At 39.0% G+C, this 17,014-nt stretch overlaps 1 protein-coding gene across 1 annotated transcript in view; it reads right to left on the bottom strand.

The window, feature by feature from the left end:
- LOC123666011 (E3 ubiquitin-protein ligase UBR4) overlaps positions 1–17,014 on the bottom strand; it is a 64,519-nt gene that overhangs the window by 11,666 nt on the left and 35,839 nt on the right. Inside the window, exons 48-78 of the mRNA XM_045600228.1 lie at positions 16,712–16,951; positions 16,266–16,446; positions 15,813–16,036; positions 15,263–15,410; positions 14,900–15,061; positions 14,561–14,735; positions 13,676–13,821; positions 13,285–13,350; positions 12,893–13,062; positions 12,428–12,704; positions 11,907–12,110; positions 11,527–11,625; positions 11,011–11,170; positions 10,474–10,636; positions 9,847–10,045; positions 9,792–9,799; positions 8,986–9,090; positions 8,794–8,897; positions 8,559–8,703; positions 8,073–8,264; positions 7,193–7,367; positions 6,763–6,897; positions 6,585–6,684; positions 5,991–6,210; positions 5,488–5,678; positions 5,080–5,186; positions 1,605–1,765; positions 1,118–1,258; positions 939–1,039; positions 744–853; positions 231–355 (exon numbers count right to left, since the gene is read on the bottom strand). Of these exons, the coding sequence (XP_045456184.1) occupies positions 231–355; positions 744–853; positions 939–1,039; positions 1,118–1,258; positions 1,605–1,765; positions 5,080–5,186; positions 5,488–5,678; positions 5,991–6,210; positions 6,585–6,684; positions 6,763–6,897; positions 7,193–7,367; positions 8,073–8,264; positions 8,559–8,703; positions 8,794–8,897; positions 8,986–9,090; positions 9,792–9,799; positions 9,847–10,045; positions 10,474–10,636; positions 11,011–11,170; positions 11,527–11,625; positions 11,907–12,110; positions 12,428–12,704; positions 12,893–13,062; positions 13,285–13,350; positions 13,676–13,821; positions 14,561–14,735; positions 14,900–15,061; positions 15,263–15,410; positions 15,813–16,036; positions 16,266–16,446; positions 16,712–16,951 (4,734 nt within the window). The remainder of the gene's footprint in view (positions 1–230; positions 356–743; positions 854–938; positions 1,040–1,117; positions 1,259–1,604; positions 1,766–5,079; positions 5,187–5,487; positions 5,679–5,990; positions 6,211–6,584; positions 6,685–6,762; positions 6,898–7,192; positions 7,368–8,072; positions 8,265–8,558; positions 8,704–8,793; positions 8,898–8,985; positions 9,091–9,791; positions 9,800–9,846; positions 10,046–10,473; positions 10,637–11,010; positions 11,171–11,526; positions 11,626–11,906; positions 12,111–12,427; positions 12,705–12,892; positions 13,063–13,284; positions 13,351–13,675; positions 13,822–14,560; positions 14,736–14,899; positions 15,062–15,262; positions 15,411–15,812; positions 16,037–16,265; positions 16,447–16,711; positions 16,952–17,014) is intronic.

The raw sequence follows: 17,014 nt of genomic DNA, 5'->3' as shown, positions 1-17,014 counted from the left end.
TTTTGTATGGGAATTTAAACAGTGCAGCCTAGACGATAAAGAATAGTATACGATACAATCGATACAGAGTCATCTAGCGGTAAACGCGAGAACTAGGTTGAAATCCCGAATTTCCCATACAAAATGAAGTTAAAGTTTACGCCCGTTATTGCGAGACGGATTAAACAAAATTCGCACTAGGCACTCTGATTCTAATACAGGAATTACCCTAGTCTGCGGGTCACAAGTACCTTAGTGTCCTTAGCTTGGTCGTCGGCGGCGGGCGCGGGCGCGGCGGCGGGCGCGGCCGGCTCCATCAGCTCCTGCATGTAGCGCAGGCACGGCAGCGCCACTTGCTGGAGCGCGAACTGGTGCGCTACACACGACACATCTTAGCTACTGAACAGTGTTTTCGTCTAAAAGCATATACGATTGAAATGATTTTGTAACTACGGGTGACAGTGACGGTGTGAACCACCTGTGACCACATCCCAAATGTCGGGGAGTTTCTAAATAAAAATCGCGGTGAGACCCGTGTAATTAAATGTTCCTTGTGACCGTGAAAGTTTAACAACTTGAAATGAAATATATTATAAAAATAAAATTGTTTTACCTTTTCTTACGTTAAGGGTGTCTTATATAGTTTTCGATATGGAACGGCTTTAATTAAGAACTTTTGGAAATAACCGTGATTTCTAAGTCAATATTATTGAGACCATGGTGTTATAAATGAATAAAGTTTTATTACATATGAGTATACTTACAGTTAGGTGACGAAGTATTTATGCCAGGGATACCAGACAGCGCTTCTGATTTTAAGATAGCAGTGGCTGCTGGTGGTATGCCGACCACTTCCGTTAGTTGAGGACAGCACCTTTACAATACAATAGGTTTTGAACCATTTTTTTTATTTACATGAGTATTTTATAAAATATAGTAGGTTTCTAAAATGTACTTACCAAACCCATAGCTTTACAACGCAACGCAATCTTACTTCCCAGCATTCTACCGAATCTTGGACTTTAACCAATGCGCCCAATAAAAGCACCAGAGGTCGTACCTAAAATTATAAATAATTATTGTACTAATATTAGTTATAATTAGTTTAAAAAAATGAATAATAAATTATATATCTTACGGAGTTGTTATGGTCTTGTGAAGCGGCATGACCCATTAGCGACAGAGTGATTCTCTGTGACAGCAAATAGCATAATTGCTTCGTCGCTGGGAGATTATCACGGGTCACCAGACAGATGAGAGAGCGAACTTCGTCTTGACACTGGAATACCAAATACTGAGTAAATATTTAAAACATTTTACAGTTTAATTATAAACTTAGGTTTATGGAGCTTGTACAAGTTGTCTAACTCAATACTGTGGACCTTTAAAAAATTAGTTTCATCGGAAATAATTATACGATTATGAATAAACATACCAAAAAATTCTAAAAATATTTTAAGCTAGTGAAAAGTAGCAACTGGGGTCCACATTTTTTAATTCCATGTGTAACGTAACATACCCACTTATACACCTCGCAGTATTAAGTCAGACACCTAAGATGTAGATAAAGGTGGGCAGAGAGGGGACTGAAGGGAGACAAGAGGGAGACGGGAAGTGAGGAATACCTGCGGCGTGCCACGGTGCAGGTTGTGGTGCACGAGCTCGTGCACGAGGCCGAAGCGGCACAGGCGCGCGCGGTGCTCGCGCTGCGAGGCCAGCGCGCGCAGCAGCGTCAGGCACTGCTCGGCGCACGCCAGCGAGCAACCGTAGCACGAGCCCCCGCTCTCTGTGCGCACGCAGCCGTGTATCATTGTCATTGCTGACATACGTTTATTCATCCGAATTTATCTTATTTATTTATTTATTTATTTACACTTTCGCACACTAATACAAGGTTTTAACAGCATAACAAATGAAATATAAAAAATAAAGTTTGCATCAGCTGCAACAGGCGGCCTTATCGCTATTACAGCGATCTCTTCCAGGCAACCTTTGGGCAGAGGACTAAATAAGAAGTGTGGGATAGGGCGCAAAAATGTTATGTAACATACATATGTACATAGTCACAAACGTACATGTACACCAAATACATTTACTTACATATACATAATACTTACTTACATATACATACATTCAGATATATACATATACATATATACATACATACACATACACATACATACACAAATACATATATATCAATAATAGTAAAAAAAAAAAAAACCTGATAGATTTTAAATGACAGACAAAACATCATAGCATAAAGTACTCATTGAAATAAAATTGCTTGACATACATTAAGACGATAAATACATTTCTTTTGTGAGTTTTTTAAATGTTTCTAATGTTTGAGCATTCTTTATAGACAGTGGCAATGAGTTCCAAAGACGACAAGCTTCTACAGTAAAAGATTTAGAATAAAAGGATGTAGAATGTGCAGGGATCTTCAATATCCGGCTTTCTTCCGAACGGAGAGGCCGTTCGTGAGAATTACTGAGAAACTCAAATCGATTTTTTAAATAGTGCGGAGCAGAAGGATTGAAGAGGATAGTATAAAGAAGGGTCAATATGTGAGTATTCCTTCGAAGTCGTATAGGAAGCCACTTGAGTTTTTTTCGAAATTCAGAAACGTGGTCATATTTACGAAGTCCAAATATAAACCGAATACAGAGGTTTTGTAGGCGCTCAAGTTTATTTACTTGTTCCTCATTTAGATTAATAAAGCACGTATCGGCGTAATCAAGAATGGGAAGCAGAAGGGATTGCGCTATCTTTATTTTAGTGGAAATAGGGAGAAAGTTACGTAGCCTTTTTAGCAATTTCATCGAGGCAAACAATTTCCTACTTACTTCATTAACATGAGGAATCCAAGAAAGATATTTATTAAAAGTAACTCCCAAATTTTTAACCTTATCACTTATCGGTAAACAAACCCCATCAATTATTAATGGCGGTAACTGCGTCCAGTTGATACGGGAAATCAACTTCTGACTGCCGACGACAATAACCTGCGTTTTTATAGGATTAACCCTTAAACCATAAGACTTACTCCATCGTTGAATAGATGTAAGATCTTTATTCAACAAATTTATACATTGCGAGATTTCACTGAGATGAGATTGTGAGTAGATTTGAAGATCATCTGCGTACAAATGACAGAGAGAAGAGATGTGATTAGTGACAGATGAAATAAAAATCGAAAATAATAGAGGGGACAACACGCCACCTTGCGGCACGCCAGCTTTACTCATACACCAGTTGGAAGAATGACCATCAATGAGTATGCGCTGCCGACGATTGTGCAAGTAATTATGAAACCAGTCAATCACTTCAGGAGATATGTTAAGAGAACTAAGTGTGGCTAGTAGTAAATCAAAATCAACAGCATTAAAAGCATTACTGAAATCAAGTAAAATTAATACTGTGACGAGTTGATTGTCCATACCTAATCTGATGTCATCTGTAATTTTAACTAAAGCAGTAGTCGTACTATGACCATGCCGAAAACCAGATTGCATAGGATTGAAGAGGTTGTGTTGAAGAAGAAAAGGAGTCATTTGTTTGTAAATAAGTCGCTCAAGTACTTTTGAAAGGAAGGGAAGAATAGCTATAGGACGATAGTCAGAATAATTAGAGGGATTCAGCTTTTTTGGTAGAGGGATAATTTGAGCATCTTTCCACACAGATGGAAAGGAGCAGGATTGGATAGAAAAGTTAAAGATTGATGTAATAATAGGAGCTACAACATCAATAATCGGCATGATCATTTTACGGCTTATGCTGTCAGCGCCAACAGAATTAGAGCTAATTTCTAAAATATTCCTCTTAACATCACGTACAGTGAACTGACTGAAAGTAAATGAGGGGAAAGTTGGAGTGGATGTAGCTGAAATTTGTGAAAGTGTATTTAATTTGATCGATCCATCAATAGAATCAGAAGTTAAGAAATGCTGATTAAGCTGATTGAAGTCTAATTTATTGGATTCGATGTTTTGTTTAGCTTTACCAACTCCAAGCGTTTGTAGAAATTTCCAGACTTTAGAAGGATCGACTTCCTCGGTCACGTGCTTGTGAATGTGGTGACGTCGTTTATCTCTGCATATTGTATTGCAACGATTTCTTATTTTTTTATATTTTTCTAAATTTTTTTCGTTAGGGTTTGCCCGATATTTAGCCTTCGCAATGTTTCTTCTATGTTGAATAGCTCTGATGTCATCGGTTAGCCAGGGTGCGGGTAGATGTTTGATGCGAACTGGGCGGATGGGAGCGTGGATGTTATAAAGATTAGTTAAAAGAGAGTTAAACGTAGTAACACGCTCATCAATTGTATCGGCAGTGAGAACCACCGACCAGTCGATTTTAACGGCATCTTCATGCAAGCGATCATGGTCGATTCCATCAAAATTACGCAGCATAAGGATCCTAGATTTTGGTTTTGGTGGTCGTAGTCTATACGATAAGTAGATAAGGTCATGGTAGGAAAAGGCAAGAGCATTACACTGACCATATTTTTCAACAAGGTCAGTGGAGGAGACAATAATTAAATCGAGAAGAGAGGGGTTACGATTTGGGAGACAGTGCGTGGCCGAAAGAGGTAATATATTATATCTTACATACAGGTGTACACATTAAGGTGTAATTTTTCAAATTCTCACTTCTACTGGGTAAATTTATTACTCTCTTCAATAGCAGAAAAGGTAAAAAACAAAAGGTTCATAGCTCACAATTTCGAGCTTTAGACGTTTAAGTTCTTATTTATATACAAAAACTAGCTGACCCCGCAAACGTTTTGCCATATATGTTATTAACCCCCTTAATCCTCCCCCACTTATAACTTTGGGGTATGAAAAATAGATGTTAGCTGATTCTCAGACCTACCCGATATGCACACAAAATTTCATGAAAAAACTGTCCAGCCGTTTCAGAGAAGTGTTTTAACTAACATTGTGACACGAGAATTTTATATATAACATTTGTTTAGTTCTTTAACAGTATAGATATTCAAAAATGTAACAAAAACAGAAAAAGTGACTGGTTTTAGAGTAGTATTGATATTGAGATCACATTACTATATCTAGTTATATATGTCAATTGACATACCTTTAGTAACATCACCGTCATAATTTTGCAATAAGCCAGCATAAACTGGTAACGTATCCCCTTCAAGTTGTTCACTTTGTGATCTGTCATAGGCAACTAACTCTTTCCTGAAAACAAGATAAGGATAATAATAAAAAAAATGAATAGTACTTGGATTATTATTATGTCTAATACCTACAATTCTATACTCAATACCAATGTCCGGAAATAGAAAGTTTATTATTCTAATCATCTAATTTTGGGCTTATAATAAAATCAAAACACTAAATATAAACATAAGTATTACATAGCCTTCAATCAGTCTAGCCAGGAATACAAACATCATGGTAATATAGAACAATGGTAGATACAACCAAAGATAAATCTAGTAGAACAACAGAGTGTATAGTAGTATTATGGCGCACGCACCTGCAGGCGAGCACCTTCTGAATGATCTTGGAGAGGTCCTCGAAGTGGCCCTTGCTCTCGACGCAGTACTTGTGTGCGAGCATCTGTATGACGCGGTTGATCTGCGCGCCGCCGAAGGCGCCGCCCGCGCCGTTGCTGTTCTCGTCCGCGCGCCCCTCCACGCGGTGCTCGCTTATCTTGTGCACCAGCGACTGTTATCGATTATAATTCTCATTCATTATTATAAATATGTTGTTAGGATTGCATTCAACAAACAAAATGTGAGTTATGTGTCTATGTATTTTAGTAACATCACAAATAGACTTATAAATACATTATAGCCTATTAATCTCAAAATAATATAGTACCCGGGCGACCAAACTCTGCATGGGTGTAAATACAGTAATTTTTTTTTATCCAATTAGAGCTCAATAACATGATTATCGTGTCGTTATAATAAAATTAATAATGAATATAATTTTAATTGGGCCCTTATAGGTAGTTAGTTGTTTCCATATGCATACCTCCAGTACGGGCTTGTTGGCGATGAGCTGGCGGTAGACGCGGTCGGCCTTGTCGAGCAGCGCGCCGATGGTCTGCACCATCTTCTTGCGTTCCTCGTCGTTCTCGATGGTGTCCACGGCGCAGCACGGCCGCGCCGTTAGAGTGTAGTCGAACTTCGCGTACTTACAGAAGCCGCACGCGTGGCACAAGAACGGGTCTTTCTCGTCGTAGTTTATAGCGCTGAAACGACATTACACTTATTATTAAGACTCCAAACAGTATTTACACAAATAATAATTGACATGTGTAAAAAGTATAAACAAAAAAAGAAACGAGTGTGCTTTAGACTACAAGACTGAAGTAAAACTTCTTTAGCTCCATTTAATGTATAGCTCTCCTTCAACTTCCGTTCGCCTCACCCGATCACACTTTTCGTAACGCTCTCGTAACGCATTCACCAGCTTACTCCCCAAGTTATGCGTGCGTAAAGAATGCGTTTTACTTCAAAACTTGTCAGAAGCATATCGTTTGTGCATCGCATTTTGTTGTCGTTTGCCGAGTAGGGTAACCTACCTACAAACTTCTACCTACAATAGTCACTTCTTTTTACTCACCGGCACTTGTGGCACTGGAAGACGTTTTCTCCGCAGTTACCACACACTCCCGGATTGGCTGGTACAGATTGAGAGCAACGAGGACATTGCAGAGATTCACCTGGCAAGAAAAATTAAAAATGTAATTCCATAGAATACAGTTTACCGGTATAGACATTATGATAAGTATTGTTTGTACCTGTGGCTTGTTGATTTTCATAAAAGTCAGCGTACTCCATCATGAGGTTACAGGCAACAATTGGAAGCGGGAAGTCGACGCGCACCTCCGACTGTCCCGACTGGAGCTGAACGCGTTTCGCTTTGTGCCACATACCTGTTAAACAAATGTGATTATTATGGATTTTAACAATATTCTAATAGGATATATAGCAATAGTCTTACTCAATTAATTAGTACACTTTATAATATAAAAGAAGATCACTAATAGACCTTAAGTATGAAATCAATAAAAAAAATAACAGAAACAAAAACTACAAACTACAAAAAAAAATTATATTCGTATTATAATAAAAGTCAAAAGCATAGGCACTACTCGCAAACACTTTGTTAAATTCGAGGGTTATACCACATAAATACAAAAAGTGGCTTAACAACAAACAGCAACATACTTGGTTTATTCTTGAGCTCTTGTACGGCCTGAACGGTACGGTTGTTGTAGTAGAAGTTAATAACCCGCACCATCTTGCTCCGCTTGATGTCTCCGATACGAAGGCTGATGCGACTGATCATGTGGCTGTTGACCAGTTTCACGATCTGCGTCGTTGTCGTGAACTTCGAGTCGATCTGCGCCAGTTATATGCGATTAGCTCTTATTTGGTAGAGGCAAGGACCACTCCGACAGCGTTACCGTGCAACTTCTACTTGACATCGATTCATGCTGAACACTAAGCGTGCGACCAATTTTAGCTACGCCATTTATATTTAGCTTATATTTTGAATATATTATTTTACGTAGATCATAAGCTAACGACATGCAATTATCTGTATACATGTGGTGTTCAAATTCTCATATTAACGACAAGTTAAGCGATACAACTTTTTCTGCCTAATAATCTGCTGTTTAATATACATAATTTTTTAAATACGTAAAGTACAAAATACTTACACAGTAAGCATGCTTTTTTTTAAATTGAATTTATCGTTAAATAAGCAACTTATTACAACGTAATTTTAAAACTGAAAAATATTTGAGTGTACTACCTACATTGCTAAACATAAATCTATGCTACAAACAGTGATTATAGTTAAGAAAACGAATATTTTTCTTAATAAAGATAAGAGATATATCAATAGGAGTAAAAATAAAATAATTTTGAGTATAATTGTAAATTGTAATAAGCTCATGAATTTTTTTTTAAAGAAGGTCACCTGTAATATTTGCATTATAAACACAAATAGCTCTCAACAGAATCGAATAGAAGTGCTCACAGCAGTATCGTACCGGCCTCGAGAGCCGGCACAAGACCGAGAGAGACGTCGCCAACAAACCTTAATGGTGGGCAGCTTGATGGATGCCATGGGCACCTCCGGGTTGTTGCAGACGAGGCACGGCTCGGACTCGAGGTAGTAGCCGTCTAGTTCCACATAGGCGCCGAGAGACGCGTACAGAGCGGAGTTGCCGTGGGAAGACAGCAGTTGGTTCTGGTTGCGGAGCAGCTCCACCGCGCTGCCGATGTACGACTGAACGAAAAGATACTGCTTAGTTTAAAAGGGTTGGAGGTGATTCAACGCGTAGATCGGCAAGGCAATATGAATTTATCTTAGAATTTCTACAAAAACACAGAGACATACTAAAGACTATTTAACTTCACCGCCGCAAAGCCGAGAAGAAATCTGAGACAAGTTACTTCTTTGGGCTATACGCTATTTTTCTAATAATTTATTTGCAATTTAATGTATTACAAAATGTATTTATATTATGATTATATGATCGAAAATAAGGTGTTATGCAACCATTTTTCAATAAGTACTGACCTCAGTATCGATGTTAGGAGTTTTAAGCGTGAAATATCCAAGCAGATCGACGAATTGTACCGCTTTTCTTCCATATTGAGGCAGTGTAGGCCACAAGCTCCACAGCAAAGACACAAGGGAGGCTTGTTCAGTTTGTGAACAATTGCTACAAGGAAACAAACGTATATGATATGTATATGATATGATGTGATCAAAATTAAACGTAAATATTTAAAATTCTACAAAAGTTTCTTACTTGTAAATCGCAAGAAGTAAAGCATGTGCTTGCCAGCGAACTGCTGTTGAGTTGGTCTCCAAAAGGAATGCTTTCACAAATAGTTTAAGTTCATCTTGATTGACCTAAAATAAAGATTTGATATATAATAATATACCTAATTAAGATAATAAAATTAAAATTAATTTAACAAAAGATAAAATTATGTTTTACCTGTTTTAATATCTGCTGCACCAGTTGCGGTACTCTATGTTCCTGGAACTTAGATCCGTCGGACACAAACGCGTCACTCTCGGTACTTCGTTCACGATCTGGCCACTCGCCTGCGTTCTAATTTTTATAAAATGATAATATACTATAATTTCAAACAAATCATAAAAATTGTCCAGTAGTTATTATGTACGATAATTACTGTTAATTAATAATAATTAAATTGAACTACAACAAGAATTATTCTTGCGGTATATTTGTGTGGGTTTAGTATCACTCGTTTTCCATGCGATTACCAGAATTATAAATTCACATATAAAAAAAAAAAACATTTTAAATAGTTAATTATTCCTATTAAATAAAAATTGAAGTGATTATAAAAGTATGTTTGAATAAAAAGGTTTTATGATGTGAACTTTATGAATATAGTAATAATTAAAATGACTACCTATATTGCTTAACATAACTACCTATACCAGTGTTATTGTGAGACTATTTAGGCAGTATGTGTGTAGACCAAAAGAAAGGAGTGGTGTTGAGGTAGAGCACAGTGGGATATAATATCCTGCTCAAATTTTTTAGAAATCTGTATGGGACACAACCTTACAGAAGATCACAGCTAAAAATTACAGCTCTCAAGTAAGTGTTGTGTTCCTGTGGTGAGTAGGGTGGCCATATCTACTGGGGAGAGTGGAGGGTGGGGTCGGCAACGCGTTTGCGACGCTTTAAACAACATTGAAATTGACGTATTCGACTGTAAGTAAATTTTAACGTAAAACATGTTACCGAACGTTCGTGTCGTGTTATACGTTCGTACCTTGTCGCCGGGCGGGCGCGGCGCGGCGGGCGCGGCGGGCGGCGGGCCGGGCGGCGTGTGCGGCGTGGGCGGCGCGGGCGGCGCGGGCGCGCACAGCGCCGCCTGCAGCAGCTGCAGCACGGTGGGCGCCACGTGCGGGTGCAGGCGCCGCGCCGCGCCCACCAGCCAGCCCAGCGTCTCGCGCCGCTCCGTCGCGCACGTGTGCTGCCAGTTGCCCGTGCGCGCCGACACGATCTCGGCGCACGCCTGGTACGACCGCACGCGTTAGCATATTTCTATCACCTAGTCTCAATCATTTTTTAAATTTTTATTTTAAAGTATCCTTCTGTTGATATCTTGTCATTAATTCATCGCGCTTATCTTACTGGCGATTTATTATTAAAAACATTAGTTTTACAAGCCCCACAAAACATTTCCTTTTATACTTTACTCATCGTCTCTTTAAAAACAAAGTACCTAATATAACTAATAATATAGCTTCTTGAAACTTAAACATAATATAAAGAAAGTGAAATTATTCATTAATTTCCATTAAAATATATTTACAAGCGATTTTTCATATTTTTAAATTACTCGGATTACACTTACAACACCTATATTTTTAAATTATTATTTACTATGTACTGTTTCGAAAAAAAAATAACAAATTCGGGTGAATGTGATAATCCAGTTACCTTCAAATGGTCCATCAAGCGCACCAGCTTGTCGTAGGCGGGGTCGGTGGCGAGCAGCGCGCGCGCGGCGTTTAGGTGCGTGTCGAGCGCGTGCACGTCGCGCAGCTGGCGGTAGAGCTCGCGAGTCCCGCACAACAGCAGCAGTAGCTTGCGGACTTGTTTCCTGTTCCAAAGAAAAATTCATTCTTTACATCTTTACATATTCTATAGTTTAGACGATTAGTTATTATTAATCTTGTCAGACGTTCATTTTGAAAATAATATTTAAAAGAAAAAACGTTTCGAACGCAGTTAAAAGGCGTTCGCAACGTCTTGGCTAGAAAAGGAATGATAATTTGTTTGCTCAGCTCAAGTTTCTAGCATATGAAAAATTTGAAATTTAGAGATGAAGATTGAAAATTACCTCCTGAATATATAACAAAAATTTCTCTGCAGTTCGCATCGGTTTTAATTTTATATAATAAAAAAATCTTGTCAAGCGAAAAAAATCAATGGAAGCCTTTGGATATGTTCTACATATAATAATCACTTATTTACCTGAGCGGTGTCTGTTGGTTCATCATGTATTCGCAAAGTAATGTACGCCAACGTGCATCGAAATGTTTCGGGTCACAGTGCTTGTGGATTTGGCACGGCAACCGTAAAGCCATTTCCATTACTAATTGTGGGTAGTTGTCAAACACGTCCAAGGCGTGACCTGTGAATAAAATCATAAAAATTTAAAAATCATTCGTGAGTTTTGGAATGGCAAGTTATGACATTAGTATGATATTTCTAACGGACTTCCAAAAAAGGAGGAGATTCTCAATTCAACTGCTTTTTTTAAATGTATGGTTACCTCAGATTTTTCTACTGGGTGGACCGATTTCGATGATTCTTTTGGTGCTTGCCAATGGTTCCATTTAAATTTAATCGAGATCTGACAAGTACTTTTCTAGTTATATCTAATAATGCGTATTTACTTGACTATTTTTTCGTCCACCTAAGTTATATTAATTGTCGATGTGATTGAAGTCTTTTATTTCGTTTGCTAGCAAACACAATTATACTTACTCTTAACATATTCTTTGACAAAGAATGGTTGCATGTCTGGTAGTGGCTGCGGCGGTTGTGGTTTTAGTAACTGCTGAACAGTTGTTGTAGTGCCTGAATCTACAAAAAAAAACATTACGAATTCTCATATTCTTTCTTTATTTTCAAAATAAATTTTACGCGGTACATAAGCTATTGGGTGTATACATGAAATTTTCAGTAAGTGCATTTGTGAAAGTAATAAAGGTTTTCGAAAAAAAATAATTCTGGTGTTGCAGACGTATATAAGCTACGGTAGTCGCTTACTATCAGAAGTGTCGTACACTTGTTTGCCGACCTATTCATGATAAAAAAAATAAAAGTGTTATTTACCCTATCCTCCTTCAGAATAAAATACTCACTGGCAGTCTTCTCCTTCCAGTAGGGCAGCAGCGCGGCGAGCACGTTGTAGCAGTGCTTGGGCGCGCCGGCGCGCACCAGCGCGGCCGCGGCCAGGCGCGACACGTGCGCGGCGCACGCGGCGCCCGGCGCCTCCCCGCGCGCCGCACCGCCGCCCGCCCCGCCCGCGTGCGCGCCGCACGTCTTCCAGCGAGCCATTAGCACACCTGCAGTGAAGTTATCGGATCGATTGAGTGCTGTGTATGGTCGTCGTGATAAATAAGAATTAAAGCCCAGACTACGCTTTACCACACTGTGTGGTTAGAGCTCGTGCAGCCATTTATAGCAATTACTGATAGCTTATAATCCAAATTGACTAAGTTACATAATAAAAAAAATATTAGTTGCACTAAATCCTCATTCGGGTAATGCTTTTACTACAAAAGAATTATAAACAAAAAAAAAGAGAAAATATTTTTATTAAAACAATACTGATCAATTTAAGTTTAAGGTAATTTGATAAATACAATAAATATCTACTTACTGAGTAACCTCATAATAACGAGCTGAAGTTCCCTCCTATTGGTGCGTTCGTGTACAGGCGGCGAGTGCACGGCCACTTGCTCGTCTAGTTCCGAGACGAGCAACTCGAGCCTCATGATGGCTAGTTGCAGCTCACGTTTCTCAGTGCGATCTTCACCACTTGACGGCTCTTCGGGTTGAATATCCAATTCACCGACCAGTACTTCGAGCAAACGCTCTAGTACCGCTCGGTCACCTTCGACGCTGGAGTCGAGATCACCAGCCAACATTAAAACAACCTATAAACACATTTCATTGTATTTTACAAATATATACACAATTACAATTATTACATTTATCTACGGAATAATACAATATTAAGTGTCACAATCACACAAATCTGTACGAAAGGTATAATTTCCCTTCAACTTACTACTACATGTATCTAGGTATTTAATATAGTATTTAGTACCACGATGACACAAACCTGTACAAAAGGTATAGCGCGCACTCCGGGCAAGGTCCTGAGTGTGGGCAAAGCATCCAGAGCAGCGGACAGCAGGGACAGTCGCAGTGCGTGCAACTTGCGCGCCTCGTTCTCGACTTCCGCCGCGCGGGACGTCGATGGCATTGGTTGAGACGAGCTTGATGGACCTGCTGTTGTCAGACATTTCATTGGTTAATTTTACTACTTTAGAAATTAATTTTATTACGTTTTTATACTTTCATGTTAACTATATATATATATATATATATATATATAAACAAAAAAAAAACAAATTGAAACTACTGCTACCTAAGGCACCAATATATAATTACTATCATTGCAGTTAAAACCGCGCAAGTCAGATAGTCTTATTATAAAAATATTTTACTGGCCTGCAACCGCAGCAGGAACTTCCACGACAGTGGAGCACGGCTGCCCGGAGGGCGCAGACATCTCTCCTACAACACCATTTACACTCACACAAACATATCAAGCATATCATATGCATGCATTTATGCATTGCATTATACTATAAGTGTGAATTAGTAGCACTTTAACTATACGTAAGCAATATAATAAAGTCTACGGACTATTTCAGATTTTCTTGAAAAGCCATGACAAATGTTTTTGCTAATAATCTTCATACTAAATTGGATAAAACTTTAAACTAAATTTAAGACAAGGAGGTAACTACTTTGCGCAAAATGCAATTTAGCCATTCTCACTTAATTGCTCAGCACATATTTATATTAATATAATCTAGATGAATTATTAAATATTTACCGTAAGCGCTGCTTCGGCCCGAGACGCCACCGATGCTCTCGGCCGCCGAGCCGCCGCTGTCGGAAGCGGCCGATCCGCCGGCTTCGGCCGGCGACGTGCGCAATGTACTACCGTCCGTCGCAGCGGTGCTACCTTCATCGTCCGATCTGTTGATATTTAAGACGTAGAGTAACTCTAGGAGACGTATTCTTTGTTTACAAATGTTCAATACCAGCACGTGATAGCTTGAAAACGTCTTATTGATAGCCAAAGAACTTATTCATAGTTAAAAGTTAAGATTATACCCCCACACTGGTTCATTGCAGGTTTGAGAACATTCATGTTATATGAGTTAAAAATTATGACCACCCTGACTTCCTCACGTATTACACGTATTTTCACCACTCAGCGTGAGATAAATTTTAAAGACAAATTAAAATTAAGCATTTGAGCTCTGATTTCTACCCGTAACCTGACTAACATCGACTCTTGCGATTCTGTTAATTTGACCTATAAAAGCTAACGTAATCACAACGTTGAGTATAGACACGCATACATATATATATTACACACTAGCTGACCCGGCGAACTTCGTATCGCCTAACACAAACTTTATCGTATGGTATTAAAGTTCAAATTGACTTTTAAGTATTATCACAAATCTTTTGTATGGGAGTATAGAAAAGTGTTGTTTTTAGACTTTTTCAGGAAATTTTAAATTTTTTTTTTTTTGAATTTTTCTCTCCGTAAGAACCATCCTCGTACTTCAAGGAATATTTTAAAAAAAGAATTAGCGAAATCGGTCCAACCGTTCTCGAGTTTTGCGCTTAGCAACACATTCAGCGACTCATTTTTATATTATAGATATGTCTAGCAGTAAGTGTGGTGTAGATGGGCGGTGCGCACCCGTTGGGCGAGGCGGTGGCGTCGCTGTAGGCGGGCGCGTGCGGCGCGGGCGCGGGCGGCGGCGCGGGCGCGGGCGGCGCGCGCCGGCCCTGCTCCTGCAGCGACAGCGCGATGGCCAGCTCCACCATCGTCTCGTCGTCCGCGTCCGTCGGGATGTCCAGCAGCGCCTCGAGGCCTACGCCGCCACGTTTATAATACTTATTTAATAAACTATGTTATGTATGAGATTAAATGTAACATTAACGATGATTCTATATTAAAGAAAAAAAAAAGTGAAAATTTGTGAACTACAATTATTTACTACAGCTTTAACAAACAAAAATATGAAGTAATACCGACCTCCATCAGGCGCAAGTAAAACCATCGGTTCGAGTGAGTCATCTACGTCCATATACTGGTTCTCCTGTTGATCATCGCGATTAGCACTCAACTCCGCCTCTGACACCACTGCTTCAGTAATTGAACCGGCGGGTTGAGCCGTTGTTACAGATGAAACGGCACCTACGCAAAAAAATATTTTATATTTTTTATCTAGCCGACTCATAATAATAATCAAATTAATCTTTTCTATTAACTTACGAAAGATTATGATAAATATATATTATATTAGTTTAACTAGAAATTATTGTGATAATAATACTCATAATTATAAGCACGATACATTATGTTAATATGTTGATTATGTCGAAAGGTTCAATATACCTGGCGTATTTGGTGGTGATGGTATGTACACTCTGCGTCTCTTGACACGCGGACGTAACACACGCATAAGTGCCGCCTTAGCACCGAAGCTTATACTCTGGTCTTCAGCCAGGAGTAACGATAAGTAGATTTGATTTCCGAAATCAATCTGTTGAAAATATCACGTATTATTAACAACTTATATTTATTTATTTATTTATATAGGAAGCCAACATAGTATACAGTGGTTTCTATCATACGTATATAGTTAAACAGAATATCTTATACTATACACCACACTTACAGGCTAACTCAGCATGCAATACACTTTAAACAGTTGTGTCGAAACTTATACTAACAATAAATATCTATCTTACGACAAATTAACTCATCAATAAAAGTATAAAACAAACTATAAAAAAAAAGTACAACAATAAAAACCCGTGCCAAAACACTAAAAAACATTTAAAAGAAAAAAGTAAAAATATGTAGGTATATGTGAAAAAAAAAACAACGAAAGACAATATAATAGCAATAAGTGAACAAAATGTATAAATCATCAAATACTTACACAATCAGAGTCTCCGTGCAATTGGAACGCATGTATGGTGTCAGCTAGTGCGTGGAGCGTGTGTTCAGCGTGTCTTAACCCATATGACAAGATGCCCGGCGGGCCGGTGGTCTGGCTACGGCAGCCTGTCAACTTCCACAACACGCTACTCAAAAGTGCACATAGATGCGGTTCGTGATCGGGTTCATCTTGACAATCTGCCTTCCATAGCGCTGACCAGTCGCCTAAAAAATATAAAAATATCAGAGATACTCGTTTGTAAAAATATCTATGGTTAGAATAATAAAGTGACGAATTCTCATAAGAAGTAACCATACATATAAATAGATTATTTTTCAATAAAAAATAAAAGGTAATATTTTGTAGCCACATCTATAGTACCTATATTTATATCCCCTATAATTAGTATCCCTGATAATTATAACATTTTTCGAAATTGGTAAGTTTGCTTACCGTCGGTGGGTTTGGGCGGTGTGGGCCCGCTGTACTTGACGAGATGTTGCGGGCGCGCCACGGCCACGCCTCGCGCCAGTAGTACGAGACGGAAGTACGCCTCGGGATCGATGTTACGGGCATCTGCCGTGTCACGCAGCTCGCGGAGAGACGTTGAAACGTATTTTAGTATTGCTTGATCCTGTAGAGTAGAATTATTATATTATTATTTTACTGATAATTTATTAACACTATTGTAAATCTATGATATGAACATAGATTTTTCATCACACGTAATTTTAACAAGTAAATAATATTATTACTATATTTAGTATACCATATACAAAATATGGTATTTAATCAATTTTAATGATTTCACATCACATTTTCTTTTAATTAAAAAAAAAAACATGTAAATGGATAAGTAAATACATATAAAATATAAAGGTGCCATTCCGATCCGTAACCTTGAACTGGTGGTACTGCGCCTGGTGGACGGCCCGCAGCAGGCACTGCGCGCGCGCGTGCAGGTGCGCGGACGCCGGCGCGCACAGCAGCTTGCGCGCGGCCTCCGCGCCGGCCTCCGCGCCCGCCGCCGCGCCGCTGCTGGCGGGCGCGCCCGCGCCCAGCTCGAGGGCTTCTAGAGCCGCGCACGCTAGCCGCTCTAGGGAACTCGGCTTCCATGAACCGCTGCTGCTTTCCGATTCCTTGAACATAATCAAATTTAATGTATTTACATACCCAATAACTGACAATTGTTTTATGAAAAA

Source organism: Melitaea cinxia, chromosome 2, assembly GCF_905220565.1.
Source record: "Melitaea cinxia chromosome 2, ilMelCinx1.1, whole genome shotgun sequence".
Lineage (NCBI taxonomy): Eukaryota > Metazoa > Arthropoda > Insecta > Lepidoptera > Nymphalidae > Melitaea > Melitaea cinxia.
Note: the sequence above shows the minus strand (reverse complement) of the source record. Positions and strands in the feature narration are given on the sequence as shown.